This window comes from Neophocaena asiaeorientalis, unplaced genomic scaffold (assembly GCF_003031525.2).
Source record: "Neophocaena asiaeorientalis asiaeorientalis breed wild unplaced genomic scaffold, Neophocaena_asiaeorientalis_V1.1 scaffold136, whole genome shotgun sequence".
NCBI lineage: Eukaryota > Metazoa > Chordata > Mammalia > Artiodactyla > Phocoenidae > Neophocaena > Neophocaena asiaeorientalis.
This window is the reverse complement of record NW_020185333.1, coordinates 1,327,357-1,343,315: the sequence shown is the minus strand read 5'-3', so window position 1 is coordinate 1,343,315 and position 15,959 is coordinate 1,327,357. Positions and strand designations below refer to the sequence as shown.

At 40.1% G+C, this 15,959-nt stretch overlaps 1 protein-coding gene across 7 annotated transcripts in view; it reads right to left on the bottom strand.

The window, feature by feature from the left end:
- CCDC191 (coiled-coil domain containing 191) overlaps positions 1–15,959 on the bottom strand; it is a 102,611-nt gene that overhangs the window by 54,719 nt on the left and 31,933 nt on the right. For all 7 annotated transcript variants that reach the window (XM_024735390.1, XM_024735391.1, XM_024735393.1 and 4 more), the window contains exon 8: positions 5,271–5,461. In XM_024735390.1, the coding sequence (XP_024591158.1) occupies positions 5,271–5,461 (191 nt within the window). The remainder of the gene's footprint in view (positions 1–5,270; positions 5,462–15,959) is intronic.

The window sequence follows — 15,959 nt, the reverse complement described above, 5'->3', positions numbered from 1 at the left end:
TTATAATTATACAACTGCATGCAGAGAAAGACTGTCTCTAAAGAACTAAGAATATACGATATATAGGTTTAAATAGGAATTTAAATATGAACCAGGATGCTTAGAATCAACACCTCAAATGATACTCAGTTATTGATGCACATTCTAAAACACAGGAGTCAGAGCAAGACCAACTAGATATAGGACACTGGGCAAGCAGCTGAAGGTATCTAAATTCCTCCTCAAAGATGGTGTCACTCTAACAACAACAAGCCCTATACTGCCTGTCCTACAGGCTTTTGTTTTTAAAGATGTAATTAAATTTTAAAAAGAACCTGAAAATATAGAACAAATTCACATGTAAGGTAATAACACTATCTTAGGACAAGACTACTAGATATCTAAAAAGTGTCTTGAATTTTTTAAAGGGAAATGAGAAATGACAAATAAATAACCACATACTACTGATCTGATCGAGTGCTGAAATCTGAACAGAACATACAAATAGCAATGATGCAAACAGCTGCATTTGGGACGAGCAGGTTCAGCAGGAATAGGAATGCATAAGCTAATGCATTCAGAAATGCACCAGGTAGCCCCCCAGGGAAAATGTGGAAGATAACACAGTTCTGTTTTAAAGAGTTTTAAAGTGAGCCAGTCAATGCAAGTCTGGTCCTCCTGCCTCTCTGGCAGATACCAGGAGCTTTATCAGCTTCAGATGCCATGCAATTTCTAGCCTCTCAACTGGATACCCAGGTGAGCACGGAGGGAAGGGCAATGGACCATGACTAACAGAGGTGCTCCATAAATGACTGCCCTAACGCACGCTGAAATTAGGAGTGCTGGGAATGGGGAATATCTGACAGTCTCTTTTCAATTCAGTCTCCCCACCCCTAGGCTAGCCTGGCGGGTTCACCCCAGCCTGTTCCCACACAAGCTGCATATGTGCTGGTTTACCAGTTTTCCCCTAAACTGAAAAGTGCTCTCTTCTACTTAGCCACGATCTGTCTCTCTCAGAAGATGGGACCAAAGAGTTTCTATTTTTAAAAAGCTGCTTGGGGGATTGTAATGCATGATAGCCAAGTCTATGTCACTCCTAAGTTTTTATATTATTGTGCCTTCTGTTGCAATTATTTTTAGTATTTGGGTAAATTTTTAACTTCTTCACTTAGACTGAAAACTCCTAGAAGGCAGGAGTACCCCTGCTGGTACTTAAGAAAGAGTCTAGGGACTTCCCTGGCAGTCCAGTGGTTAAGACTCCACACTCCCAATGCAGGGGGCCCGGGTTCAATCCCTGGTCGGGGAACTAAGATCCCACATGCCTCATGGCATGGCCAAAAGAAGTCTAGTACACAGTAAGCATCAGTAAAGCTGACTGACTGAATATATGCTATCAAACAGAATAAATGAATGAGTGAATGAATGAATGCCATGGTTTAAGGGACATCATAGGGCCAGTTTTTCTACTGGCCTGCCACTGTACCCTCAAATCCCCATCACTTACATTTTGGGCACTGTCTCCAGACAATGCCTATTAATGTATAAGTTTCCTGGGAGGGATAACATCAGTTGAGGAGTACGGAGACAGAGCATGAGGGGATAGAGGGACACAGGGAAGAGATAAAAGCCTGTTCCAGGAAAGGCCCAAAGTATTTGGTACTGAGTACCAAGGCTCAGGAAGGGTGGGTAGAGGATGTTGAAACAAACCCTGCTTCTTCCCAATTTGTCTAGGGCTGGCTGTAAATTGAGAGAAGAAGGGAGAGAGGAGGAATGAAAGATCTGGAGCCAACTTTCAGAAATGAATATGCTAAAGAATTTAAAAATACAGTTCAAATTCCCATACCACCATGTCCAAGGGTCTAATTTAGCGTGGGTACCAGAATTTTGTTGTATTGCCTGAGTGACTGAATCCTTAGTTAGAGTTTGGGAATATTTGTTAATGTTGCAATTGTATTACAATATTGTATTGAAATTTTATAACACCATTACCATAACTACTTTTAAAAGAAAAGAGATGGACAAAAATTCCTATTAGGGAAAGCAAGGTACATTTTTTAGAAGAAATACATGGGTGACCTTGGAGTGGAATGAGACTCTGAGCACAGGCTCAGTAAGAAAATATGGTGGCTGGACTTCCCTGATGGCGCAGTGGTTAAGAATCTGCCTGCTAATGCAGGGGACACGGGTTCAAGCCCCGGTCTGGGAAGATCCCACATGCCGCAGAGCAACTAAGCCTGTGCGCCACAACTACTGAGCCTGCGCTCTAGAGCCCGCGAGCCACAACTACTGAGCCCATGTGCCTAGAGCCTGTGCTCCACAACAAGAGAAGCCACTGTAATGAGGAGCCTGCACACCGCAATGACGAGTAGCCCCCGCTCACCGCCAACTAGAGAGAGCCCGCGCGCAGCAACGAAGACTCAATGCGGCCAAAAATAAATAAATAAATAAATAAATTTATAAAAAAGAAAATATGGTGGCTAAATCGTGAATGAGAAGAAGCGAGGGATCTGTTGTTGCTCCAGAGAGAAAGTGGGAAGAACAAAAAGGAAAGAAGGCAAAGAAAGAAGCCCAAAAGGCTGGGCCCTGCATAGCCAGTAAGAGGAAAGCTCAAGTGGCAAAAACAAATGTGGACTCAAGAGCTGGAGGCTAAGGACACAGTTGACATCTGAGAAACAGACACAGCAAATGATTTCCATGTCCAGGTGGATGGGCCAAAGGACCACCTATGTCTTGTCAATCTGGTAAGAGTTTAGTTGCTACAATGAGTAACCCATTTACAATAAATGCGCTCTATCCCTTGATCCCACTATTTAGAAAAAAGTGCTTGAGAATGTTATGGAGTTAAATTGCAGGAGAGGAAGCAACTGAGCTCTTCATTCATCCACTAACTCACCTATTATTTCAACAATTATGTATTTGGTGTCCACAGAGGAACTGGGAGAGACTCCGATGAGCACGGTAAAGAGGGTCCTGGCTCTTCTGACACCCCCGATCCCACTGACATTTCTTGGTTTCTGCTTGTATTGATAGTAGCTACCTTTGAGCTTTTTTCTCCAACTCTATTATTCCAACCTTCTTTGAACAAAATCACCTAACAATTTCCTAAAACAATCTCTAGAACAAAGAACAACATGCAGAGAGCCTGGGATCTGTAGGAAAGCAGCATAAAGGACAGTTTGTATCTAAGAGCTCCTTTCTTATATGTTTCTAGCATGACTTGTTATTTGTTCATTATTGCTCTTGTTTTACATCTACCATCATCTGAAGTCAACTGCAAAATAACTGAAAAACATGACTGTCTTAGGGAGCCATCACCTACATGCTATTTACCTAGGAGCAGCATGTTATAGGAAAAAGCATCTGACTCAGCATCGAAAGGGCCAGGCTCTAGTCCTGGACTGGCTACTCGTAACTTTATGACTTGAGACAGTTGTTTATCCTTTTTGTGCCTTACTTTTATCATCTGTAAAATGAGGGGCTGGATTAGATGCTCCTTGAGGTGCTTTCCTACTCTAAGAACTTTTTGCTCTAAAGTTTTATAGTAAAAAAAATTATTATAAGTTAAATATTTTCTAACTCTGACAGTTAAAAAAATGTAGCACCCATTCTGAACATTTAAAAATAGACACTTGAAAATAATTCACAGATATGAGACAAGAAGTTCTAAGAGGATCTTTAAAAAAAATTGGCACATAATGCTATTATGAAATCCCCATTTAGTGCTTTTATATTTAAATAGTTTAATTGGAATGGAATCTGAAGTTCTTCAGATTTTTCTTCTTCAAGTTTCTTCTGGCATGTGAATTTCACAGACCACTTTTACCTTTAACATCTTAGTTGCCACTCCCTCTATGCCCTCACTCATGATGCTTCCCCTTACCAACACCTCCAATTTCTCTTCTTTATCCAACAAATCCAGCTTTGAGTAAGTTATCATCCCAATTCCCTGGATCAATCACTAGGTCCTGAAAATTTAGACATAAATTGTGAAAGAGCTTTTTTTTTCCCACTGAAGATTTCCCCCAGCATAGTGTAGGAAAGGAAAACTGCCTAGGTCACCCTCCTGCTTAAAAACCTTCAGGAATTCACCTTTATTTACCTAAGAACGCCTAAACTCCTTGCCCTAGCATTTAAGGCCTTCCACAAGTTGATGAACTTGACAACCACATGCTTGATGATTTCCAGCCACACGTAATGCCATTATCTCATCTCCCTCTTTCTACCTAGGACTATCCTACTTACTGTTCAGAGCCCAGCAAGACCCATCTTCCTGATAAAGTCTTTCCGGACACTCTGTAGGAGCCTCCCCAGTTACTTCCCTCTACTGAGTTCTCAGCAGCAGAAGGAGATGCATTACAAAGTTTATAATGTTAATCCATACCTGTACTGTTTCTAGATCTCATTTTCCCCACAAAACTGAGCTCTTTGAGGACAAGGGGCCATGTGTCAGGCTCCTAAGTATTCTCCCCAGGGCCTGATGCTGTCACAGGAATGCACAACTCCAGGGGGCGCCATTCCCTTCTACATGACGATACTTTCACATACCATTCATCCAATTTTTCACCCAGAAGGAATAACAGAGTTGCTCGTAGAAAAGTGATTAAACGTAAGACCGTGAACTGCTCCCTCCAGCTCCCCCAACCAATAAACAAATGGCTCCTTCTACATCTATGATTTCGGTTCAAGAATGCAAAGTTGACCTTGGAAATGAAAAGAAGAAAATGTATTTGATTTTAGGATGATGGAACAAAGAAAGTTTTATTTGAAGGCAAATTCTGTGTCATTCACAAGCCTAAGAGGGAGCTGATATAAAGGTGTCCAAAACCTCTAAAGAAGGTGTGGGGGAAGGGAGAAATCACCCTTGCCAGGTCTGCCTTCCCAGATGAATGTTCCCTGTCTGCCTAATTAACATTCCATGTGCAGACAGTGATTTCTCTCAATGAGAATTACTACCGCATAAGCCAAATTCTGTCTTCTAAATTGTAAGATGGTCCAGGGTGCAATGATACTACATCAAAGGATAAGGGAAAAAGCATAATACTTGCTTCCTTTAAAATAGGAAAGCATGTACATTGGTATATTTTAATCAAAAATTTTTTTTCGCTTATAATTTTCCGTTACAATTTTCTAGTTTGGGATGTAACAGAGAAAAACAGTGATTATCATATATTATAAGTAGATGAGATGATTGCAGTGAACAGCATTTTTAGAGCTTATTTCTGGATTCTTCAGGAGGAAAGATGTCCTACATAAACATACTAGAAGGATTTTCATGGCATAAGTAATAGTACCTGTTTTCTTCCCTAAGGTCATTTTCCATGGCTTGAGTCTCCCGCCCCAACTTCTGGGATCTTGTGTAGTCTCTCCAGGCCCGCAGGACCCTCAGTTGCAACTTCCAGTCAGACAGGGTCCCAGCTTTCCCCAGCTTAATCCTATGATCAAGAATCAGCTTGTGCCAGGCAGAGAAATACCGTTTTTGACACTGCAATGGAAACATTGGAAAATCAGTACTAGGGTTTCTAATATCTACTAGTGAGAACCCTGTCCTCAGATATCCGCCTCACACTTTTTCTAACAAATCTAGGAACTGTTGTCTTGATGGAAGGGGAACAGACAATTGCTTTATGCTCAAATGACAGGAAATATTCAAGCCATGCAATGAAGGCACTATCAGCCTCATGGCAAACTAAAACATTTAATTCTCGTTGTAAGGCACCAGTCCTATTCAGAGCTGGAGTAACCGTCACAACTAAGATCTAAGTTAAGGGGCTTGTTAGAGAGACTTGAAAGGCCTGCTTCCAACAGATCTCCCCTGCCAGGCTGTCTTAGAGTTTAAAATACCATTAACCATTATCACCACTGATGTCCTGCACAAATGAACATGGGAGATCCCACAGGATGGAATGGGGTCTCTGGTCCCTGGGAACAAGATGGCTAAAAACAGCTTCAGCTGGGCTACCACTGACCACGTCAGGGCTTTGGTGAACACTCCTACAGAAGCTAGATACGCGGGCTGCTTGCGTTCTTCCACTATATGTATCTGACAACAAATCAGACAAGGTCTACTGACCCTAAGCATGTCTCCAGAGAAGTACCTACGGTCCTAGGCTAAGAAAATCTCTGCGATCTAGGCCTTGCCTACATCTTCTATCTTCACAGCAAACTTTATGCTCCTACTATATCAAATTACTTTCAGCTCTTGGTCTTATACCAACCACACTGTTCTGTGCTTTTCTATCTATGGTCATAGTAATTTCTCTGTCCTTTTCTGCCCTCTCTCTGCCTATTTCAAGAGTCACTCTCAGGAAGCCCTCCTAATACCAATCACTCTCCCCACATGTAAGTGCCCTTCCACTGTGTTCCCAGAGCAACCTATGCTTTCTTTAGTCAAAATGGTCATCACACTGTGTTATAATCACCTGTTTACCAGTTTCCACAAGACTGTGAGCCTCCAGAAGGAGGGACTGGCAGATCCGAGAGTACCACATGTGAGGAACACTGAAGCAGAAAGTAACCTCACAGGAAGTGACTCTGGGAGGTATAGGAGATGCCTGCTGACCAGCTTCGAGAAGTTGGTAGCCATATCAGGGTCAGCCCTATTTATTGCTTCTTTCTCTTTAAAAATACTTGTCTTTCACTATTTCAACATTTAGTAAGCTGTGTTTGAATTTGGGAATTCTGAAAAAAGTTGTTTAAGATATAATCTCTATTTTTGAAAGGTTATAGGGAGAGAAAATATATAAATTAAAAGACCAATAACATGAGAGAGCACAGGCTAGACTTCTTAGAAATAGCCCATTTGGCCTGAAATACTTTCTACAAAAGAAACCAATTATATTCCCATTTAGACAAACGACAAAATCTTCTTTATTATAATTTTCCATTAGGAGAAACCATGGCAGTCTTTAAAAAGCCCCGTTCCCTTTCCATTATGTCAAACGAGGGCACGTTTCCTAGACCTTCACCTTAGATTCTGTGGAAGGAAAGGAGGGAAGGAGGGAGAGAGCAAGAGAACAGGGAGGAAGGGAGGAATGAATGAAGGGAAATTTGCTGAATATAAGATATGCCTTCAGTCATAACAAGGAAAAGACACACAGCTTCCTGGTTGAGAGGGTGTGCTTTTTGCATTATCATTTGCTTATCTATCCCACAAAATACAGCATGGGGGAAAAAAAACCGGTGTTAACTTGTGCACCACAGTCAAAAGAAAATCTATCTATTTACCAGATTCATTTAAGAGATTCTTCTTAAAAGACTTGATGAAATAGTCTATGTATGGGTAGTTATCTCTAATTTTAACTCCTGGAATATTTCTAATGATTAAATAGTACAAACATAATCCACCTTGACAATAATAGCACTATTAATAGTGTCCTTCTTGGATTTCCACATTTTTTTTCTCTAGTCCAAAGCATTTCACATGTACTATTTTATTGACTCATAGACCATCATTACAAAACAGAGAGGCTGCAGATATTATGATTTACCTTACCAAGCCAAACTTCAAATAGAGAACGAATAATGACTATATTCACAAAGCAAAGAGTTAGTGGTATACCTAAGGCTAAATCCAAAACATTCAGGCATCCTGATGACCCTAATCTACTAGGCAAAAAGTCTCTTTTAAAGAGGAAGAACAAATTACTTGCTTGTTTTCTGAAAGAGAAAGAACTTGATATACAACTTACTACAGTAGAAAAGCACCGCTGGAAAATATCTGAATTTAAGAGGGGGAAAATTTGAGTCTGTAAATGCCATAGTCAATATATTTCTTTAAAAATACTTAAGTTTAGACTGTGAGAGCAAAATGATCGGTTTTGAAGGTCTATAATTCAGTTTCACTACACAGAAGTTAATAGCAGCAAAGTGACATACTCATACAGTAACTGCTTTCTTGAAATCAACTTGCCATTGGTTTTTTTTTCCTGCCTACTCAAAAGAGCAATCCCATTTAAATTAAATTAAAAAAATAAAAGTATGAATCAAGAATAGCCACTTAGTTATTCTTGATTCACAGCAAACATTATTTAGGCAAACAGGAGTCCCATAAATGTGCTTGGAGGAAAATACTCGGGAAAGGAAAACATTCTTGGTCCTGTCTTCTCTGGGAGAAGATGCTAGCACTCCACTCCTACTTAGAAGGGACAAGAAGTGGCATAGTTCACAGTCACCATCTATTCACATTTCCTATTACCCTCCCCCAAGTGGCGTCCCTGCAGCGCTCAGGCCTGCTTTTCCTCTTCAGTTCTACACTCGAACTACAGCAGTGCTCTATCCCTTTGCTCTTTGAGACAAGAACTATTATTTAAAACCGCAACTGGTCAGAAGAGGAACACCTTCTGCTTAAGCCAGATAACTTAATGTTTGAACTAGATGGACAACTAGTCTGACCTTCCTCCGTTTCTTACCTAGTTCATTTATTTCTGCACCATGTTTTTATTTCTGATAGATTCTCAAATACAGTCATGCGTTATTTTAGTAACTTCTACCATCTCTTTATTATAGTTGTGGTGATAATTACGGCTTGTTACAGGTAAGTAAAATACTGAAAATCACTGTAGGAAGAACTGCTCCTAAGTACATATCTACAATAATTTTTAAAATAAAATACTAAAAAGTGAAATTTAGAAAGTTTTTAAGTGAAATGCTTTTCTCCTTTCAAAATCAAAATCTTCCACGAGACATCATTTGGTCATTAAGGATTCCACTCAAGAGAAGAAATGACAGCTCACCCTGCTAAATTTATTACCTGCACTGGAGTTACCCTTGTTTTGTTGGCAAGAAAAGCTCTTCCCTGAAGTGTAATCACACTGCTGTCACTGGGAATGACTGACGTTAGGTGGAACAGCAATTTGCTATCTAATCTTCATTGTAATTCTAACCCTGTCACTAGAGATGCTTATTCTGATTAATGAAGTGGGTAACTCATCAAAATTCCTCAGCTATTTCCCTTTTGTCAGAAAGCTCAGTGATAATTGCATCAAAATTCTCAGTCATGGAAAAATAAACAATGAATTGTAAAGAGGACAAAAATGTCAACAAGTTTACAGTTTATCTTTGCCGAATGGAACTAACTGGTGCAACTGGTGGTCAAGGGGCGCCGGACAAGGACCAAAGGTTGGAGATAAAGGGCCCAGCTGACTCCTGGCTGCTCCCAGACCTAAAGGAACAGAGAGATGCTCTAATACTACCCAAGAAAGCCATCCTCCACTCCCTTTTTCCTTTTTGAGGACCACTACAGCAAGGCAGAAGACCCCACAGATGCTAAGAAGTATTTGATGGGTGGAGAGGAGGATCTTGTTCATGACGAAATGAATGCCCCTGGGAAGAAGCAGCACTGAAAAGCAGTCCCCTATATTCCATCATATCCCTGATTTTCATAATTTTGCCCCAAAGAAAAGAGAGGAAATCACTGTGTCCCCTACCGCCAACCATATACACTCCCATAACTATTATAGATAAATACATTAGGGAAAATACATTCAGTTTTCAGCACACTGTGCTAAGACCTGGACTTGCTGTTGGGTTCCATGGAAAAGCCTAAACTCTGACAACCACTGCAATGTGAAATGGTAACACTGGCTACAGACAAAAAGCTACTTTTGTTATATACTGGAAGCTGTGATGCTCATTTTACTTCTGTATTTAATTTTTTCCCCTTCATTTTTTAAACTTAAAAAAAACCCTCACTCTAATACAGAAATTTCATAAACATACCCAAAAGGAGAACAGAAGAATAAACCCCTCACTCAGCTTCAAAAATTACCAGAATTATGCTGATTTTGTTTCATTTCTCTTCCACTCACTTTTCTTTCCTGGAGTATTTAAAAATAAATTCCAGACATCAGACATTGTATCATTTCACCCATAAATGCATTGATATATATTACTAACAAAAGGACATTTTGTAAATTCTTCTTAATTCTGCTAAGAAGTTTCAATCAATAATATTGCTGTATTTATCTAATTCTGTTTCACTGCAGAAGTAGCAGAATTTCAGAAAGCAACTGCTTAGTCTCATCATATTAAATTCTTAACCAATAAAATGCTCTGGGATCTTTTAAAGAAGAATGACCACAATACAGCCTATAACCTGACTAGGAAAGGGCTCCTTTCCCAACAAAGCCTGAACCAATTTTCATGACCTTATGTCTTTAGGGAAGGCAGGACTACTGCTCATCAGCTTCTCTTTCATCTTCCTTTCCCTTCTAGACCTTCTTCCTCCCTCTACAATTTCCACTCTCTGCCCATCTTTCCCACTCCAAGCATGCCCCACTATGCCAAAAGTACAGCTGACTTCAGAATATATTAGACAAATGCTGGATTCACCTCTAGGGGTCTCTGACAGTAAGGCGATGATGTGATGTCATTTGTTCCTCACCCATATGGTTCTTAAGATCCGTATAAATATTCACCTGAAATTTCTAGTGTTTAGGGGAAAAGATACTCTACGCTGCATAATTTTAGAGAATGGGCTTCATTTATGCCAAAGGCTCTTTTCTTAACTTTTTAAAAGCAGAATTTAATCAGTACTTTTTCCAGAAGACAAAAAAAAAAGAAAATCAGATACTTTTGAATTAGAACCTCTGGGATCAAAACGGTGTTTTGAAAAGCAAAACACTCTTGCAATGTTTTGGTAAACTGGCTCTCGCTGTCCCTTCTGTGAGAATGGAAAACCTGGGTTACTCACAGGGTAAGGAAGAGTACAATAACAAACTAAACAACCTCTTTACCAACAGCAACAAAATTTTATTTGGAAATTTTCCACAGAGTGGCTGTATGAAGTTATATATAATAATGCATCAAAGCCCTCCTGAAATGCACAGCACACAATGTCCTTGGCAATATGTTTAGAGGGGAGAGTTACATGAATCCCAATGTTCTTCGTGTGTGTGCCCAACACTTCTCTTACTCTGCAGTTTTATTTGCAAAGAGGTTTTTCCTTCATTTTCTTCCCCAAACGTAAGACAACACTGCTGAGACGATAGCAGCAACTGCTATGTTTCAGCTCAGGAATGGTTGTGTTTCAGTGCTATGTAGGCAGTCCTGCTAAAACTAAGATTTTTGGGAAGGAATCAGGCTGTATAAATGAGGTTCTTAACTACAGTTTTCAACACCTTGAAAGAAAGAAAAAAAAAAAATGCAGGCTTCTCTTCTATGGATTCCCACATTCCCTCAGTTTAGTTCAGGGCAGCCTCCTGGAAGGCACTATGCCACAAGCATAACATCAACAATGCCTCCTTTGGGTCATTATTATCTTATCCTCTAACAGAGATAGTAAACAAGCAACTCAAAACCTTCCCCCACTAGAATTAAGATTTAGTTAGTGTCAACGCATCTTTCTTTGCTTTCAACTTTTACAAGCAGGAAAGAACATAGATTTTTTTATCTGAAGAAAACATAAAATGTATTTCAGAATAGGGTAAGAATTAAGAAGGCCACTTTCCAAACAGTATAAGAATTTCATACTTAATCCCTTGTTGTTTCTGCTAATTAGCACTGACATGTGGATTGCTGAACCTCCCCAAGAGATTTCACTGCAAGATCAAAGAGAAAGTAGGATAGGATGGAAGTAGAAAGTTTCTATATAAAAACAAGTGTTTTTGACAAAATAAAGAGACCTGGCAATGAAATGAGTGGGAAAGAGGCATGAACAGTGCTGCACCTGAACTTGTGTTTTGGTAAGAGAGCCTGCTCTGTTTCTCTCAGAAAGTCTCCTATTAAATAATGTGGCCCACGCATAGCATAGGGAGATCAGCTTGGTGCTTTGTGACCACCTAGAGGGGTGGGAGGGAGGGAGACACAGGAGGGAAGAGATATGGGGACATATTTATAACTGATTCACTTTGTTATAAAGCAGAAACTAACACACTATTGTAAAGCAATTATACTCCAATAAAGATGTTTAAAAATAAATAAATAAATAAATTTCTGACCCACACACCCCAAAAAATAATATGGCCCAAATGTGATGTTAAGAAGGTGTTTGGCAGAACAAACCTAGAGTCAAAGCACAAAGAATACAGGACCTAAAAGGGCCTGAACTAGAGCAACCCTTAGAAACAGATTCTTTGAAGTCTTCCTGCGAATTATATAGTTTGCCGTTGGGTTTGTGCCAGTGAACCATTCTGAGGGTGCTGACAGTTTCCTGCTATCTAACCGCTCACTGCAAGCCAGGTAGGCATTTTCCCGCTTTTTATTCTGTGGTCATATTTAAGGCTGCTGAGTATCCAAGTTTCATCACCCAAGGGCAGCTTCAGCTCCTTCAGAGCCAGGCTAGGAATGTGGACTGGGACCAAGATAATGAGCCCAGAGGGCCTGCTACTCTGGCGGTGTTTACCAGAGGACATCCTGTCTCCAGCCAAGTCTACATAAAAGCCTGAGGAGTGTGGAAAGCGGATTTCCCCCTGTGTCTCAGTTATACCCACATACACTGGGGAAATCTAAATTAGAGGTTCACTAACAATAATACACATGAATAACATAATCACATGGAAGGGGAAGGGGAAGAAAAGAACCAACCTAAGTAACTCTGGAAAACAATTTTGGCTGAGTAAGGCTGAAAACAAAAATAACTGTACAAATATTACACTGTAGCTAGTAAATTTGTTTCCACAGCAGTATATGTTACCAATTCTGAAACTACTTTTATAGTATATTAGGACTAAACAAATAAGTAAATATAATTTAGATAATAAGCTCCAGGTATAAACAAGCAAGGGGGAAAGGCTACACTAAAACCTATGGTGTTAGATTAGGGTTGAAGTTATCGTTATGAACTCACAATTATTTTAATATATATACAGATAGATAGAGAAATAAGTGACAATTAAGGAAAGGGGAGGAAAGCATGACCCCCGTGTTGCTGCACTGGAATTGGATGTATCAGTATGATTTAATGGATTTTAATGTGTACACATATAGATAGACACAGAAACAAATATAATGTGTGTGTATGTGTACTTAGTATATGTACAACTATTTCCCAGCTCTGTCTGCTGAGAGGGCCCAGAAAACATGATACCCCAGTAGCAGTGAGCACAGCTAGTACCCAGATCTTGCTTTCCAAATATTATCCTCCAACAAATGGAACCAGGGTTCCATGTATTGATAGAAGTGGTTGATTCCAGAGCTAGGGCAGGGAAAATATAAGATGAGCCTGGAACATCTTGTGGTGCCAGAGAAATAAAGGATTTTTTCAAAAAAGGATTTTGAAAGGGCAAAAGAGTCAACCTGAAAATTTTCCCAGTGGCCAAGGTTAGAAAAATTTGAGAAACAAAGTAAAAATAATACTAGAATATAATCCTTAGGATAAAGTAAATATCCACAAGTCCATACTGATACAAATAAACAACTGAATAAATGAAATAAATAAATGGGGGAGAAGGGACAGTTTTTCCTTCTAGAAGAATTTAAATGAATACGTGGAGACAAGAAGGGAAATACAAAATCATCATTAGACAAATACCACATTAGTTATTGTTACAGGCAAGACCCATCAATGAATGCTAAAATTAATAGGTGAAAGTTTACGGATAAACAGAATATTTGCATAGTTTCACAATATTTCCTCTAAGACATTTATGAATTACAAAGGGAAAAATAGTAACTTTACAGTGGAGAAACCCAGCAGACACAATCTTAAGTGATTAAAGTTAACATCAACTGTAATAAGACTTATTAACAATATGTGGAATTCCCTGGCAGTCCACTGGTTAGGACTCCACACTCTCAATGCCGAGAGCCTGGGTTCAACCACTGGTCAGGGAACTAAGAGACCACAAGCCGCATGGCATGGCCACCAAAAAACAAAAACCAAAAACAGAGATTGGCTCAAGATGGTGGAATAGAAGGACGTGCTCTCACTCCCTCTTGCGAGAGCACTGGAATCACAACTAACTGCTGAACAATCATCAACAGGAAGAACTGGAACTCACCAAAAAAGATACCCCACATCCAAAGACAAAGAAGAAGCCACAGTGAGATGGTAAGAGGGGCGCAATCACAATAAAATCAAATCCCATAACTGCTGGGTGGGTGACTCACAGACTGGAGAACACTTATACCACAGAAGTCCACCCACTGGAGTGAAGGTTCTGAGCCCTACGTCAGGCTTCCCAACCTGGGGGTCCGGCAGCAGGAGGAGGAATTCCTAGAGAATCAGACTTCGAAGGCTAGCAGGATTTCATTGCAGGACTTCGACAGGACTGGGGGAAACAGAGACTCCACTCCTGGAGGGCACACACAAACTACTGTGCACATCCAGAACCAGGGGAAAGAGCAGTGATCCCACTGGAGACTGAACCAGACCTACCTGCTGGTGTTGGAGGGTCTCCTGCAGAGGTCAGGGGTGGCTGTGGCTCACTGTGAGGAACAGGACACTGGCAATAGAGATTCTGGGAAGTACTCCTTGGCGTGACCCTCCCAGAGTCCGCCATTAGCCCCACCAAAGAGCCGGGTAGGCTCTGATGTTGGGTCGCCTCAGGCCAAACAACCAACGGGGAGGGAACCCAGCCCCACCCATCAGCACACAAGTGGATTAAAGTTTTACTAAGCTCTGCCCACCAGAGCAACACCCAGCTCTACCCACCACAAGTCCCTCCCATCAGGAAGCTTGCACAAGCCTCTTAGATAGCCCATCCACCAGAGGGCAGACAGCAGAAGCAAGAAGAACTACAATCCTGCAGGCTGTGGAAAGAAAACCACATTCACAGAAAGACAGACAAGATGAAAAGGCAAAGGGCTATGTACAAGATGAAGGAACAAGATAAACGCCAGAAAAACAACTAAAGTGGAGATAGGCAACCTTCCAGAAAAAGAATTCAGAATAATGATAGTGAAGATGATCCAGGACCTCGGAAAAAGAATGGAAGCAAAGATCAAGAAGATGCAAGAAATGTTTAACAAAGACCTAGAAGAATTAAAGAACAAACAAACAGAGATGAACAATATAGTAACTGAAATGAAAAATACATGAGAAGGAATCAATAGCAGAATAACTGAGGCAGAAGAAAGGATAAGTGACCTGGAAGACAGAATGGTGGAATTTGCTCCTGCAGAACAGAAGAAAGAAAAAAGAATGAAAAGAAATGAAGACAGTCTAAGGAATCTCTGGGACAACATTAAATGCAATAACATTCTCATTATAGGGGTCCCAGAAGGAGAAGAGAGACAGAAAGGACCCGAGAAAATATTTGAAGAGATTATAGTCAAAAACTTCCCTGACATGGGAAAGGAAAAAGCCACCCAAGTCCAGGAAGCGCAGAGAGTCCCAGGCAGGATAAACCCAAGGAGGAACATGCCGAGACACATAGTAATCAAACTGACAAAAATTAAAGACTAAGAAAAATTATTGAAAGCAACAAGGGAAAAATGACAAATAACATACAAGGGAACATGAATAAAGTTAACAGCTGATTTCTGAGCAGAAGCTCTACAAGCCAGAAGGGAATGGCATGATACACTTAAAGTAATGAAAGGGAAGAACCTACAACCAACATTACTCTACCCAGCAACGATCTCATTCAGATTTGATAGAGAATTTTTTTTTTTAACAGCAACCAAAAGCTAAGAGAATTCAGCACCACCAAACCAGCTCTACAACAAATGCTAAAGGAACTTCTCTAAGTGGGAAGCACAAGAGAAGAAAAGAACCTACAAAAACAAACCCAAAACTGTTAAGAGAATGTTCATAGGAACATACATATTGATCATTACTTTAAAAATGAATGGATTAAATACTCCAACCAAAAGACACAGGCTTGCTGAATGGATACAAAAACAAGACCCATATATATCCTGTCTACAGGAGACCCATTTCAGACCTAGGGACACATACAGACTAAAAGTGAGGGGATGGAAAAAGATACTCCATGTAAATGGAAATCAAAAGAAAGCTGGAGTAGCAATACTCATATCAGATAAAATAGACTTTAAAATAAAGAATGTTACAAGAGACAAGGAAGGACACTACATAATGA